This window comes from Myxine glutinosa, chromosome 12 (assembly GCF_964187855.1).
Source record: "Myxine glutinosa chromosome 12, kmMyxGlut1.1, whole genome shotgun sequence".
Taxonomy (NCBI): domain Eukaryota; kingdom Metazoa; phylum Chordata; class Myxini; order Myxiniformes; family Myxinidae; genus Myxine; species Myxine glutinosa.
In genome coordinates this window covers 34,760,347-34,776,021 of record NC_136272.1, presented here as the reverse complement: position 1 = coordinate 34,776,021, position 15,675 = coordinate 34,760,347, and the positions used below count along the sequence as shown (strand labels likewise).

The 15,675-nt window shown below is 43.1% G+C and overlaps 1 protein-coding gene across 2 annotated transcripts; it reads right to left on the bottom strand.

Annotated features, from left to right (window-relative positions):
- Nucleotides 1-568: 568 nt before the first annotated feature.
- LOC137437963 (protein yippee-like 5) lies at nucleotides 569-15,204 on the bottom strand. 2 transcript variants are annotated; one of them, XM_068132761.2, is made up of 3 exons: nucleotides 15,147-15,204; nucleotides 7,241-7,395; nucleotides 569-1,876 (listed from the first exon to the last, which is right to left on the bottom strand). In XM_068132761.2, the coding sequence occupies exons 2-3, from the start codon at nucleotides 7,379-7,381 to the stop codon at nucleotides 1,652-1,654; spliced, it is 366 nt and encodes a 121-aa protein (XP_067988862.1). In that variant the 5' UTR covers nucleotides 7,382-7,395; nucleotides 15,147-15,204; the 3' UTR covers nucleotides 569-1,651. The 2 variants fall into 2 exon arrangements, with proteins under 2 accessions (XP_067988862.1, XP_078622836.1); XM_078766710.1 differs by having other exon boundaries at nucleotides 15,111-15,157.
- Nucleotides 15,205-15,675: the final 471 nt, after the last annotated feature.

Here is a 15,675-nt window from a genome sequence, read left to right as displayed (position 1 = left end):
CTGAGCAATCGGGGGAGAAGGGCCTTGGTAAGAGAGGTGACCAAGAACCCAATGGTCACTGGCTGAGCTCCAGAGATCCTGTGTGGAGGGGAGAAACTTCCAGAAGGACAACCATCACTGCTACACTCAACCGATTTGGGCGTTTTGACAGAGTGGCCAGAAGGAAGCCTCTCCTCAGTGAAAGACACATGAAAGCCTGCCTGGAGTTTGCAAAAAAGCACCTAAAGGACTCTCAGACTGTGAGAAACAAGATTCTGTGGTCTGATGAAACCAAGATTGAACTGTTTGGCTTCCGTCTGGCCTGTTTGGCTTTCGGATGGACAATCCAAAAACATAATGCCTCCACCAACCTAATCAACGGAAGCATAAAAACCAGCAATCCAGTAACATTTTCGATTAAATGTGAATTGCCTTTTCCATCCATGTTAAACTACCATCCATCATGCATATAACAAACAGAGTTGAATACAAAATCGCATTATTATCTTGTGCAGATATGTTTTTGCCATTATATTTAGGCACATAAGGCAGACTTTACTACAAATAAAAAAAGATCAAATCGTACATACTCACTTCTGAAAATATTTATTCGGAGCCAATGATGGTGCCAGATATATCAAGCACAAAAACACAACAACTAATGCATTAGGAAGCCACATTCACAGTTCCTGCAGAGAGCGCACACACAAAGCATGGTCAACCAAAACAATAGGTATATTTGTACATCATCATGTGGAGGAAAAAAATAAGATAGCATGAGGGGAATTTTAAAAGGGTAACAAGGGTAAACAAATTAAACAGAAATTATGAGAAAAAGAAAAAAAAAAGTGGGAAGGAGGGGAGTTGAGGGAAAAAGTGAAAAGGCAAATCGACCTGTGATCGAAGGTTAACATTTTCCTTTTATGCAATTTTTTAAAATGTGAAGCGAATTAATGTGAAAAATATTCTGGCTTTGTGGTTGTCTTTACAAGTAGAATTTTTTAAAACTTATTGTGGGAAATATTTGAAGGCAAAAATTTACATCACTTGTTTTACAGTCCTCTGCAAACACATTACAGGTAATTAAATTGAAGGCGCATGAGAATGGAACACTTCAATGGGAAGAAATCAAACAAAATGGTGACGAAATAATCGAGACAGCTCAGCTCAGGAAATGGTACATGGTAAACAACATGCTGGCACTATAAAAAAAAAAAAAAAAAAAAAAAAAAAAACGCTGACAATTTAAAAGGAGATACAGAAGAGAGGTAAATAATATACCTTTTGCAGCAACAGCGATTCAGATGGAGTTAACGTGGACATGTTTATTCTTAACTTGCCATTTGTCATGCCTCGTGTATATTCTACTGCAATAAAAATTGATTCTGAAAATAAAGATTGTTAGGGGAAAAATGAAGTTTGTTGAAGGAAAAAACACTGTTCAGCAAAAAAAGCAATATTTACCATTAAGGATGAATGTTATGCAAACAATTTATTGTGAAAAAGCATCTTAAAAATATAGAATTAAGGAAGAAAAATAACAAAATGTCGCATACATAAATTCTGATTAACAAGGGAAAGCAAAAGGCTGGTGGATGATAGCTGAGGACAACAGAGTAATCTATGGGTTGAGAGGTAAGGCTAATCGAAGAATTGGGGAAAATTATCACGCTCAAGAACTGTCTGAAGGAACATGCTCTTCAAAGCCTTCGCTCTCACGCACAAGGGCTCTTTCAAGTATGACGCGACCTTCCTTGTATCGCTGGTTATCCTCAGTGGCAAACTCATACATCCATCCAAGCTTGCTCGTGCAGTTCTTACAGCTCACATCTCGAACCATGTGCCGACCAGTCAGCATGACACGGTCCTGGACTTCACTGAATGACAGGTTCACAACCTGTTAACATTTGTAGGGAAAAAGGTGGGTGGGAATGGAATCAAGAATTCAAAAATTAAAAGAGGTGGAGTAACTGCCAAACTTAATAAAGTAAAAAAAAAAACATTAAAAAATTTGTTAAACCAGATTCAACTCACAAAGTAACACTTGTTTTAAAAAAAATGGTTTGCACTTTGCCAAGCTCGGAAACTTGAAAATAAATAACAACAAGAACGGCATTTGGTAGAGCGCATACCTCCAACAGGTTGAACAGTTCATGTTTGGTATCCCACTGAAAGGCCGGATCTGGATTCTGACCTGAACCTAAATATAATCAGTTCGTCCTTGCACACACCGAAGGAGTTGGAAACTTTCTCGTGTTATTATTAGGTTTTGTTTTTATTATTAGTTTTTATTATTATTAGGTTATTATTAGGAATACCTTTTGTTTTTCCTTGAGTTTTGCTTATTATTATTTTTCCAACCTATTTTTGACCTTTAAAAACTTTAAAATCAATGTTCTCAGCAACCGTTGGTCCGATTGACACAAAATTTCAACCAAGTGATTGGCTAGACATGTAGAATTTTTTTACTGCTAATTATGACGTCATAGGTCACGTGGTATGGGCACCATCTTGGAAAACACCTTCAACCTTGCCCTTCTCTATCTCCAAAACGGTTCAATGGACAAAATTGAGTCATGGCTCATTCTAAAGAACTCTGCAATGGGACCAAAAAACATGTTTATTTACGATATTAGAAGTGCTAAAGTTACGAAGTTAGAATTCGACAAATAGACCCCTTGATGCCACAAATATGATTTTTTTTTTTTTACATGACCTGAGTGAAAAAAAATTCAGAATGCATAAAATTTTGACGTCATACTTCACGCTGCGGCCGCCATATTGTTTTTCGTGAAAAACAGTAAAACCCCTTTTTCTCCGCAACGGCCAAACAGATCGAGCCCAAACTTTGCATGCAGAATCGCATGCCTATGATGAACAAAAAATTACCCGATGACGACGTCGTACGTCGCATCGTTTAGGAGTTATGATGTTTATAAGCATAAACCTTAAATCCTATATCCTCCCTAATATTTGAAGATTATAGAGTTGAAACTATACACAAACGTTCCCCATGTTGGGATGTTAAACCGTTACTTGGGAAGTTTCAATAAGTCTCATGGTTTGGCCACAATAAATAATTGAACGAAAATCTTTAAAAGGTTCTATCTCTTGAACCGCTGCATTGATCAACTTGAAATTTTAATGTAATGTAGCTCTCATCAAAGGGAATAAGTGTTTAAAATGTCAACATGATTGGATGTACGGTCTGGAAGCTTGAAGTCGTTATTGTTGAAAGAAGAAGAAGAAACGCAACACTTTTTTCTCAGGCCATGTAACTGATTGGCTTCCTGCATCGCAGCTTCACATACCCTTAATGATTTCGAGAGATAAGAACACGAGGAGAAGAATAAGGTAAGTTGGAAGTATGTGGGATTTGTTGTTTTGAAGTTATCGTCGAATAAAGAAATTGCGCTTTTGCTGAGGGCCGTGCCTTAATTTTCACTTGGCGCGATTCGTGCAGGCGGCCCGTACGGGCTCATTTCAATTCGGAATTAAATTCGGCTTTCGGATTTGGTAGTCGCTAAGGTAGTTGAATACTCAAACACCACAAACCTGGTGCAAATCGGATAAAATTTGACCCGAGTTACCACAGGTCGCGAGGGGGAATCATATAATACTGTACACTTGGCGCGATTCATGCAGGCGGCCCGTACAGGCTCATTTCAAGTCAGAATTAAATTCGGCTTTTGGATTTGGTAGTTGCTAAGGTAATTGAATACTCGACCACCGCAAACCCAGCGAAAATCGGATAAAATATAGTTGAGTAAAATATAGTATAAAATATAGGAATTAATTAATCAACACACTACACGACGTGCAGGCTGCGCATGGAGCGACCTCACGGGCTCATTTCAACCTCAAATTAAATTCTGATTTCAGATTTGGCAGTCGCTGGGGTATACTCACACTCGACCAAAACAAATTTGGCAAAATTCCGACTATTTTTGACGAAAATATGACACTCGCATTTTATATGGAAAACCCCAAGTAAGCATGTGTGGATGTGTGTGTGTGTGGATGTGTGTGTGTATGTTTCTGTGTGTATGTGTGTGTGTGTATGTGTGTATGTGGATGTGGATGTGTGTGTGTGTGGATGTGTGTGTGTGTGGATGTGCGTGTGTGGATGTGCGTGTGTGGATGTGCGTGTGTGGATGTGCGTGTGTGGATGTGTGTGTGTGGATGTGTGTGTGTGGATGTGTATAGGCTGTATGAAGCGGGGTTGTATCAATTCAAGTCCGATGAAAGCGGGGTTGTATCAAACCAAGGTTTTATCAAAGTGTGGTTGTATTAACGTGTGTTCAATGAAAGGGGGTTGTATCAGAGCGGGGTTGCATCAAAGCAGGGTTGCATCAAAGCTGGGGGGGGGGGGGGGGGTATCAAAGCAGGCGGGGTTGCATCAAAGCGGGGGGGGGGGGGGGTATCAAAGCGGGCGAGGTTGCATCAAAGCGGGCGGGGTTGCATCAAAGCAGGCAGGGTTGCATCAAAGCGGGCAGGGTTGCATCAAAGCGGGCAGGGTTGCATCAAAGCGGGCGGGGTTGCATCAAAGCGGGCGGGGTTGCATCAAAGCGGGCGGGGTTGCATCAAAGCGGGCGGGGTTGCATCAAAGCGGGCGGGGTTGCATCAAAGCGGGCGGGGTTGCATCAAAGCGGGCGGGGTTGCATCAAAGCGGGCGGGGTTGCATCAAAGCGGGCGGGGTTGCATCAAAGCGGGCGGGTTGCATCAAAGCGGGCGGGGTTGCATCAAAGCGGGCGGGGTTGCATCAAAGCGGGCGGGGTTGCATCAAAGCGGGCGGGGTTGCATCAAAGCGGGCGGGGTTGCATCAAAGCGGGCGGGGTTGCATCAAAGCGGGCGGGGTTGCATCAAAGCGGGCGGGGTTGCATCAAAGCGGGCGGGGTTGCATCAAAGCGGGCGGGGTTGCATCAAAGCGGGCGGGGTTGCATCAAAGCGGGCGGGGTTGCATCAAAGCGGGCGGGGTTGCATCAAAGCGGGCGGGGTTGCATCAAAGCGGGCGGGGTTGCATCAAAGCGGGCGGGGTTGCATCAAAGCGGGCGGGGTTGCATCAAAGCGGGCGGGGTTGCATCAAAGTGGGTGGGGGGGGGGGGTGAGTGGGAGAGGTATAAAACATAGACACTGCTAGCACTTTCAGGAAAGAAGTTGGTATTTCAAAAAAGTGAATTAACGGGGGTAGAAATGATCAAGGTTTTGGATGGGGGAAGATAAGAGATGGTGGTGAACAGCTGTTTTAAAGACCTGGAGGGAGGAGTGGGATTGAAGAGAGTGAGGGAGTTTGTTCCAGAGGTGGGAGTAAAGAGGAATGAGAGAGTGAAGGTAAGCAGAGAGTCTTGATTTTGACAATTTCACCAGAAGAGTGTTGCTGGCAGATCTCGTGCGACCTGTAGGAATATTTGGGAGACACAGCACAGATTTGGGGGACAGAGCTCTTTGGGGTAGCTAGGCCGGTGGTGAAATTGCCAAAATCAAGACTCTCTGCTTACCTTCACTCTCTCATTCCTCTTTGGGGGAGCTAGGCTGGATAGGATTAGGAAGACAGAAAGACCACCTACCTGCCTGCAGTGAGTGAGTGAAAGGCCCTCACAATCAGCTTCATTGCGGGAGATTCCAATGATTCTGAAAGCTTTGATTTCAACAGCGTGAAGCCGAGCTTGGTGTGAGGTAGGAGCACCAGCCCAGAGGGGAGCACAGTATTCCATTGAGCTGCGGATGAAAGCCTTGTATGTGGTGAGGAGCTCAGGTGTGCCAAGGAAGGACTTCACACGACGGAGGATGCCCAGTCGGCGACTGGCTTTGGAGGCCAGCTTGGAAATGTGGTTTTCCCAGGAAAGATCATGGCAGATAGTGAGACCCAAAAGCTTGAGTGACAGAACTTCTTGGAGAGGTTTGTTGAGAAAGTAGATGGGAGGGTTGTCCAGTCGGTCTTTTTGGAGAGACATAGTAAAAGTGAGAGATTTGTCAGGATTGAAAGACATGTTCCACCAGTCTGTGATTTTGTCCAGGTCTGCAGCGATTGAAGAGGCTGCAGACTGCCGATCTGAGGGATGAGGCATGGAGCGGCAGAGAGTAGAGTCATCAGCAAAGAGATAGAGAGGATTTTCCAGAGAGTCAGAGAGATCATTGATGAAGACCAAAAAAAGCACAGGGCCCAGAACACTGCCTTGGGGAACTCCAGCCTTAACAGGAAGGGGAGATGAGAGAAATCCATTCAGGGCCACACGTTGACTACGACCAGAGAGGAAGTCCACCAGCCATGCGTGGAGATTTCCATGGATACCATAGGAGGAGAGTTTGGTGAGCAGAGCGGGGTGCCAGACCGTATTGAAGGCATGTGATATGTCAAGGGAGACAGCTCTGATTTCCTGTTTGGCATTGAGAAAGCAGAAGCAGCATGTCCAGAGTAGAATGACCTGGTTTGAAACCAAATTGATGATCAGATATCAATCCATTGGAGAAGACGAAGGATTTGATATCCAAAGCAATGATGGATTCCATGACTTTGCTGATAATTGGGAGCAGGCCGATTGGTCTGTAGTTGCAGGGATCCGTTCTATTTATTATTATCTAGTGTTATAAACTATAAACATAGTTCTAGTTATTATTATCATTGGGCTGACAGCATGGCCTAGAGGTACGCACACTCGCCTCTCAGCTGTCTCGCTTGGGTTTGAATCCCAACACAACTATAAACTCTCATTCCGGTGCTTCACAGGCAGAAAGATTTAGCAATGTGTGTGTCGTCCTTCGGATGTACGTTAAACGGGCATCCCATCCCCCAGCATGAGTTGGTGGACATTAAAGATACCACAGCTTCCTTTGCGAAGAGTAGGCGACCTATCTCCGGCACCCTCAACAAATTCCAAATTCCTGTCCTAACCATTATCGGTCATTGAATCAGCAACACAGCTGCACCCTCAGCCAATGATGCTGCCCCATAGACTTGTGCTGCATACGAAAGAACATGAACAATTAACAACACAGAAATACGCAAAGATATGGAAAGGGATGTTTTTGTTGTTTTTTTGCTCTTCAAATTGAAGATATGGGTCTCTGCCGCCACGGCAAGGCCTGACCAACACTGAAAAAAAGCTTTGCTTAATAATGTTGCCGTGACCAGTAACACAAAAATGTGTATATCAATGGTGAAGATGCATATAAAATGTCATCTGATGAGCTGACACAGCAGGTTTGACATTGTGAAGATATGAAAATTAGGAAGTTTTGCTTTTATGCCTCTGCTAATGACCTTGTTGAAGAGGAAGGCCCTTCCTGTGGCTCCAGTGAAGCGAGTGGAGATAAGTTCTGCTCGGTTAGTGAGGATGGTGTCACAGTTGGCACATGAGAAGAGCCGTGTGCCACCGATGTGGTCCAGAAATATGCGACCCATTGCGCCGTCACACGCTGAGGAATATTGGGGTAAGGTTATAGGGATTAATGAGTACCAGATCATATATACAAATGCGTAAATGCATAATCAGTGAAACCAACATCTTAAAAGTGATTTGCTTGCAGCAAAAGATGGCAAGGACAGTATTACAGAGGAATTACTAATAGCTGAGCGAATGTATCTCAGATATGAGGAAGTGCTTTTAAAACAGTGAGGAGTAGAGAAAGCAAATAAACAGCTCGGAAATCTAAGAAAGGTTAAAGCTCCAGGGCTAGATAATATGCATGGATTGAGTGCAATGAGGGTGGTGGCAGAGCAGGTAAGTGTGATCTTAACCAATATGTTTAAGAATCTTAAAATCAGGACAGGTACCGGACGATTGGAGAGTGGCGAGTGAAACGGTTATTTAAAAAAGCATCGAGAGAAGAATTGGGGAACTATAGACCTATTCGTTTAGCATCAGTTGTGGGGAATATGCTGTAAACGTTATTTCGAGAAACAATTGATCTGATGGGGAAACATTTGAATACACTCAAACTAATTACTTTTAACCCCAACACAGTCAACATGGATTTACTAAAGGGAGATCATGTTTAACAAATGTATTGGAGTTATATGAAAAAGTTTCTGATTGGATGTATGAGGGTAGGGAGGGCAGTGGATGTAGTACGCCACCGGTCAAAAGTTTTAGAACGCCTCAATTTTTCCAGTTTTTATTAAAATTTACGCAGTTTAATGTCCAGTGAATAACCTGAAATGGTACAAAGGTAAGCAGTAAACTGCTCAAGGTTAACGTTTCGGTCAGCAAAAACGGGAAAATAATGTAAATTGCACAGTTATATTGTAAAAAAAAAGGCCTTCTTCAGGGAACAAGTAATGGGTTAACAACTTACAGCTGTTCTGCAGCAATGTAAGTAAATTAAGCCTTGAAAGTTGATGCAAACAATTCCTACAGGTTTCCCAACCTCTGCTGATTACTTGATTACAAACCCACAGTCTGTATGAAAGCAGTATTGGAACAGACTGTTATTACACCCTCTGAAGCATTATTTGGACAATATTGCACTGCAGGAAGTAGTACATTGGAAACTGGAGGAAACCGACAGGAAGAGGTCTGGCAGACCCAAAGCCACAACAGAATCAGAAGACAAGTTTCTGAGAGTCAACAGCTTGGGTGATAGGCGGCTCACAGGACAACAGCTTCAAGCACAGCTTAACACTGGTCGAAGTAAGCAAGTCTGAGTTTCAACTGTGAAGAGAAGACTTCGAGCTGCAGGTTTGACAGGTCGAGTGGCAGGAAGAAAGCCATTGGTAAGATGGCAAAATAAGAAAAAGAGGCTTGCCTGGGCCATGAAGCACCGCCAGTGGACTTCTGAAGACTGTAAGAAGGTCTTATGGACCGATGAATCAAAATTTGAAATCTTTGGTTCATCACGCAGGGTTTTTGTACACCGTCGAGTAGGTGACAGGATGGTTCCTCAGTGTGTGACACCAACTGTCAAACATGGAGGAGGAAGCGTGTTGCACACAAAGTGCAACACATTTGTGGGAACTTCTGCAACAGTGTTGGGAAGAACTTCCCGAACAATATTTGATTTCCATTGTAGAAAGAATGCCACGAGTGTGTTCGGCAGTTATATCTGCAAAAGGTGGCTACTTTGCGGAGTCAAAAATTTAAATTACATTTTGTTCAACAAAATGATTCTCTGATTTCTTTTTTATCTCCAATTGTTTATTTGTTATGTGCTTAATTTCAGAATACATCGAGACATTAAACTGCGTAAATTTCAATAAAAACTGGAAAAATTGAAGTGTTCTAAAACTTTTGACCGGAAGTGTACATCTTGACTTTCAGAAGGCATTTGGTAAGGCACCACACATGATGTTGTTAGCAAGGTGAGAGCTGACAGGAAGCAAAGAGTGGCTGTGAATGGGACGATGTCAGGCTGGGAGGTTGTAAGTTGTTGGGTAATAGGAAGGTCATCCTCAAAGATCAGTTCTAGGACTTGTTATTCACAATTTAAATCAATGAATGGAAAGTGGAGTTAAGAGTTGCCTTTCCAAATTTGTAGGTCACATGATGCTTTGAGGTAAGGCAACAGCAGAAAGAGAGAGAGGGAGGGGGAGGGGGAGGTGATCCGTTTCAGGAAAGTCAAGATGCTTTCATAAATTGGACAAAAGATTCAAATAAGCAGTTTAACTTATAAATGTATAAGGTGTATGAATGAATGAATGAATGATCGTTTTAAGGCCATTTTCCCCGCTATAGCAGGGGTTAGCCTTGCAGGCCCCATGACAATCATGGTTCCCTGTTTGAGGCAATGTTTTTATGGCCGGATGCCCTTCCTGACGCCAACCCTTGGTCACGCTCTTACGATGCGCAGGGATACGGTGTACCTATTCTAAATCGGGGTACACACAGTGATCATTCATCCCAGCAAGCTGGTACTCAAATTTGCCGACCTCGGAAGGATGACAGGCTGAGTCAACCCCCTGGCGTTAATTCAGCGATCGACCGGGATTCGAACCGAGGATCCTAGGATCCCAAGCTGGCACCCTAACCGCTAGGCCAACACCAGGTATGAATAATGTAAAAAAGAGTGTGTTACACAGAAGGATCTATTGTTGATAATAGATACATGGGGTAAGCAGACTGCACAGTGCTTGGCAGATACAGGTAAAGCTAACAGGGTTTTAGGCTGTATTTGTAGGAGGATTAACTATAAATCAAAGGAGGTAGTATTAACAATGAATGAATGAATGATCGTTTTAAGGCCATCTTTCCCCGCTAAAGCGGGGGTTAGCCTTGCGGGCCCCATGACCTCATGGTTCCCTATTTGAGGCAATGTTTTTATGGCCGGATGCCCTTCCTGACGCCAATCCTTAGTCGCCTCTTACGATGTGCAGGGATATGGTGTACCTATTCTAAATCGGGGTACACACCAGGATCATTCATCCCAGCAAGCTGATACTCAATTTGCCGACCTCGGAAGGATGACAGGCTGAGTCAACCCCTCTGGCGTTAATTCAGCGATCGACCGGGATTCAAACCCAGGATCCCAAGCCTGCACCCCAACCGCTAAGCCAACACCAGGCTTGAAAGGAGGTAGTATTAACGCTGTACAGGAATTTAGTGACGCCTCATCTAGAATATTGTGTACAGTTTTGGTCACTACATCTTTGGACGAGCATAGCTGCCATAGATAGAGAGGGTTCAGTGTAGATAGAGTGACTGGAACGATTCTCGGACTAGCTATACGAAGATATGATGAGTCCGGAAATGTAGTGCCAGCGGAAACATTAAATAGGTTTAAACTGTAACAAGGAGCTGGTCCTCTCGGTTCCCCATCTTTTGGGTCGTATGAGGAATAGATATCTGTAATATGAAAGCTAAATCTTGAATTGTTTTTGAAATATCGCATACAAATGGTTTCCATGGCAACATAATACAGCGAATCACAGCCATGATCTAATCAGGTTGAGATAATGTCATGAGGAATTCTTATCTGTAATATGAAAGCTAAATTTTGAATGTTTTTTAAAATACAGCGTACACAAGCCAAGTTATTGACATGGTTACCATGGCAACAAAATTTAGCGAATCGCAGCCATTATCTAATCAGGTTGAGATAATGTCACAAGAAGCTAAATCCTGAACCGTTTTGAAATATCACGTACGCAAAAGTACATGGTCGGACGATTGGTCGGAGCTCATTTTAATGTCTCCCATCTCCAACCTTGTCGGACGGGCAGGGGGCTATGAGGTAAATAGAAGCAATGGGGATAGAGGTACACGGACATTGGCAGAATGGGCAGATAGCTCGAGTGATGTTCTACGTGTGCCAGGATTGTGATGTGTGAGAGGCTCTTGTGAAAAGGCAAATTGCTCAGCCTAAAAACACCCTGATTAGCAGAGCAGTTAAGAGGAAGCATCGTTCATTTTTTCAGGAAAGCACCAAATTTAGCACAGATGTAATATGGACCTATACAATTGTTTTCCTGAGGGGCGCCCAAAAATTCAGAACCCCTGGTGGCCGCCATATTGAATTTCACCATGACCGCCCTCTGTGACCTATTTCCCTCAACAACTTCTATACTATGAGTTGTCTTGGTCTTGTATTGTGGTCTTGGCAATAGCACACTACTTTACCTACCAGTCACACGGTGTGGAGGAACTCTGGATTGCCATTGGCACTGGTAAAAGCTACCGCTACCTTGCCATCCATAAGATTGCCACCGGCCTTGGCCGCAGGAAATCCGAGTCTTTGCCATTATTTCATGCCTTCACTGGCTGCGACAGTCATTTTTTGCCCAAATTGGGAAAAAGACAGCCTGGAGGGCTTGGTAGGCATACCCCAGCATCACGCAGACCTTTCATGCTCTCGCTTATAGGCCATATGTGGACGCTATTACTATGGAACTACAGAGCCTAGAAAGATATGTTGCCATCCTCTATGACCGGACTACCGAGATAAAGACAGTGAATGACATGCGCTGACACTTGTTCACGAAGAAGGCAAGAACAATTGATCACATTCCCCCAACAGCAGACGCCTTTGAACAACACCTAAAACGTGCATGTTTTCAGGCTAGACACGTATGGAGTCAGGCCCTTGTGCCCTACCCAGAACTTCCATCACCAGCTGATTGGGGCTGGATGAAAACAGGGACTTCTTGGACACCAATTTGGACCACAATACCACTGATACAGGAGGCATGTTCAGAGCTTACAAGCTGCCATTGTAAGTCGGCCTGTAAAGGCAACTGTAAATGCTCCAGGGCAAATCTGCCCTGCACATCACTGTGTGACTGCGATGGACAGTGCTTGTAGTACTACGCGTCTGTGCGAGAGCCTCCACCTTTCAAGTGCCCACAATATTTTAAGTTAAAACTGCAACTGTGTGTAACTTTGATTAATTAATACCATTCCATTGTTATCAGAGACCAATAAAACAATGTGTATCACTTGGAATTGAAATTTTACCTAAAATACTATGAGAGATTCAAGGAAAATGGAAACACTATGGCGGCCATCTTGAAATTAAAGATGATGGATGCCAATCTTTATGCAATTGATCCCATTGGATTCAGAGACCATGAAAACATGGGGTAAGACACTGAAACTGTGGTGTTATCGCTAATAGTATAGAAGTTATTGAGGGAAATAGGTCACAGAGGGCGGTCATGTTTAAATTCAATATGGCGGCCACCAGGGGTTCTGAATTTTTGGGTGCCCTTCAGGAAAACAATTGTATAGGTCCATACTACATCTGTGCCAAATTTGGTGCTTTCCTGAAAAAATGAACGATACGCCCTATTTTTCGGTCTTAACTGCCTAAGTAGATGATGTACCTGCACTTGCCCCCATTGTTCTCTCTGTCTCTCTTCCCCATCCAATGAAATAAAGTAAATAAACTGCTAGATTAAATTGTTGATATAAAGCAAGCATGATGATGGGCCAAATAGCATCCTCCTGCACCCACCATTAAAATACATTTCATGACATCCTAAAGCTTATCTTTGCACATTTTCAAACATTCCATGTTCCAAACCACATCAGCACAACAAAGAGCTTGCCTAGCAACGAAAGACAAAGCATGTGTGGGAATGAAACACAGTACCGCACTATACTACAGTGACAAAAGTAATTAATCGATAAAATACACCCTTTTTAGCTTTTGATTTATCTTTAAAGATGGCGAAAGGACGCAATTTTGTACGTTCTTCATGAAATGAGATTCCTGTTACTGTAAGGACCAGGGATCGTAAACAACAACTCCACATGCGACACGATCATCTATACTGTAGCATCATACTAAAATACACAATTTGGTGTCTGTCTGTCTGACGATCTTTGACCACGATACATTTGATTCTTACTTATCCAATTTCAACTAAACTTGACAGGAAGACTAAGGGTCACACACAATGGATGTTGTAGCGATTTTGTTCCTTCCCTTCCATCCCCCTACTCCCCAAGGGGGTCGTCGGTCTTGGACAAAATCCGTTATGGTGTATATTTGTGTTAAAGTAGCTTTATCGTGGACTTTTTTTTTTCAAGGCCGCTTCTAATAGCAAAAGTAATAACACTGATGATAATAGCATAATATTAATACTAGCATAATAGCATAATATTACAAAACAGTATTAATATTAACACTATCTCCTCCTTAAGGGGTTTTTTCCTCGAACAAAAGCCATGTAAATGTATATAAATAGCTTATCATGGTGTTTTGTGGGGGCACCCCAATCGGCACTAAAAATATTATAAACCACAAACACGTTTGATTACCTTTTGAAACAATTGTTCCTGCTGTTTAACACTAAACCGAAAAGGAGAAAACCCAGTGTGTTCTGTAGCCAAGCAGCTTGCTAGTGCTTGCCATTCTAGCCGTTCCTTATGAACGGCTTTGAATGGATTGCTTGCTAGAATGCTTAAACCACCTGGTAAGCGCCCTACAAGAAACTTGGTGACTGAACACACCCCCGACGTTCTTGAGGCCCGAGCCTAGACCTACTGTAATATAACAAATTTGGTAACTGAACACACCCTCGGTGTTATTGAGGGCCACGCCTAGATCTACTGAAATCTAGGAAACTTGGTAACTGAACAAACCTCTGATGTTCTTGAGGCCTGAACCTAGATGTACTGTAATCTAACAAACTTAGTAACTGAACAAACCTCTGATGTTCTTGAGGCACAGGCCTAGATCTACTGTAATCAAGGAAACCTGGTAACTGAACAAACCTGTTCTTGAGGCCCGAGCCTTGATCTAGTCAGTTAAGTAACTGAACACACCCCCGACAGTCTTGAGGCCCAAGCCTTGATCTACTGTAATCTAGGAAACTTGGTAACTGAACAAACCTGATGTTCTTGAGGCCAGAGCCTTGATCTACTGTCATTTAAGTAACTTCGTAACTGAAAACACCCCCGACGTTCTTGAGGCCCAAGCCTAGATCTACTGTAATCGAGGAAACTTGGTAACAACAAACCTGATGTTCTTGAGGCCTGAGCCTAGATCTACTGTAATCTAGGAAACTTGGTAACTGAACTAACCTGATGTTCTTGAGGCCCAAGCCTAGATCTCCTGTAATATATATAACTCCCGTCGGAACGAGTGTACTAGTATATAAAAACGAAAAACACGGTGAAGCCTCAGTCGACCCACGTGACCATATGTCTATTCATGATTTCGTACTGTTTGAACGTTCGTTCATTCGTTGTCAGTTGCGCCGTGACTCCATCTATTAATTACGTATATTGGAACATACCCTTTCGACCAATTCACGCTTTAGACCTTTTAACCACTTTATACCCTAACTACAAATTGCAACATAACCCTTAAGAACCCCTTCGACTATTTCCAGTTACACCCTTGAGACACCCAAGACCGTTTAGACTTTAGACCTTCTTGACCGAGACCTTCGAGACCCACACCACGCAAACATCCACAGTCTTCTTGCAATATACTAACTATACCTTTTTCAGCAAACAATACGCAATCTCTATCCACCTGGAGAATGAGGACTCAGTTCGTAACTTCATAAAAACACCAGTTACGGCTGTTCGCCTCATCGACGATTTAAGATGAAAAAAAAAACAATACATTATTAAACAATGTTTACGAAAATAGACACACACCGCCGATTTAAATGTACGGTACGATATGGATTCTTATTGAGTTATAGTTATATACATTCACACGAGCCAAGAAACAAAGCGCAAAACCTGGTAAACTGAGGCAATGCGCGCACGATAACAAACCTCGTCTCGTCGGCGATGCTGGGACACCGGAAGTGCTTGCCTCACAACAAATCTGACGTAATGCAAAACCCGGAACCTAATATTTGCTTTTCCTTCGTCCACGTCACACGGTGTGGGAATTCAATGTGAAAATCGATATGTGACCAAAAATAAAATCAAAGCGATCGTAAAACCTGATTAATAACGGACGAACGCTTCCGCTTGAGCCGAAATATTGTTGTTGTTTGTTTGTAGTGCCCCACATCAGAGAGGGCGACTGTGGTCACAACCTGCAACAGACACAAAATATATATTTCCCCCTTTGGATCTGTCTACTCAACCCACTCATCCATGAGCAGCGGCAGGAAGGGTTATCCTCTGTGGGGTATATAGATTACAGTAGATCTTCCCTCGGCCTCAAAAACGTTTTCTCGTTTTTTTTCCTTTTTTTTCTCTTCTCTCTCTCTCTCTCTCTCTCTCTCTCTCTCTCTCTCTCTCTCTCTCTCTCTCTCTCTCTCTCTCTCTCTCTCTCTCTCTCTATATATATATA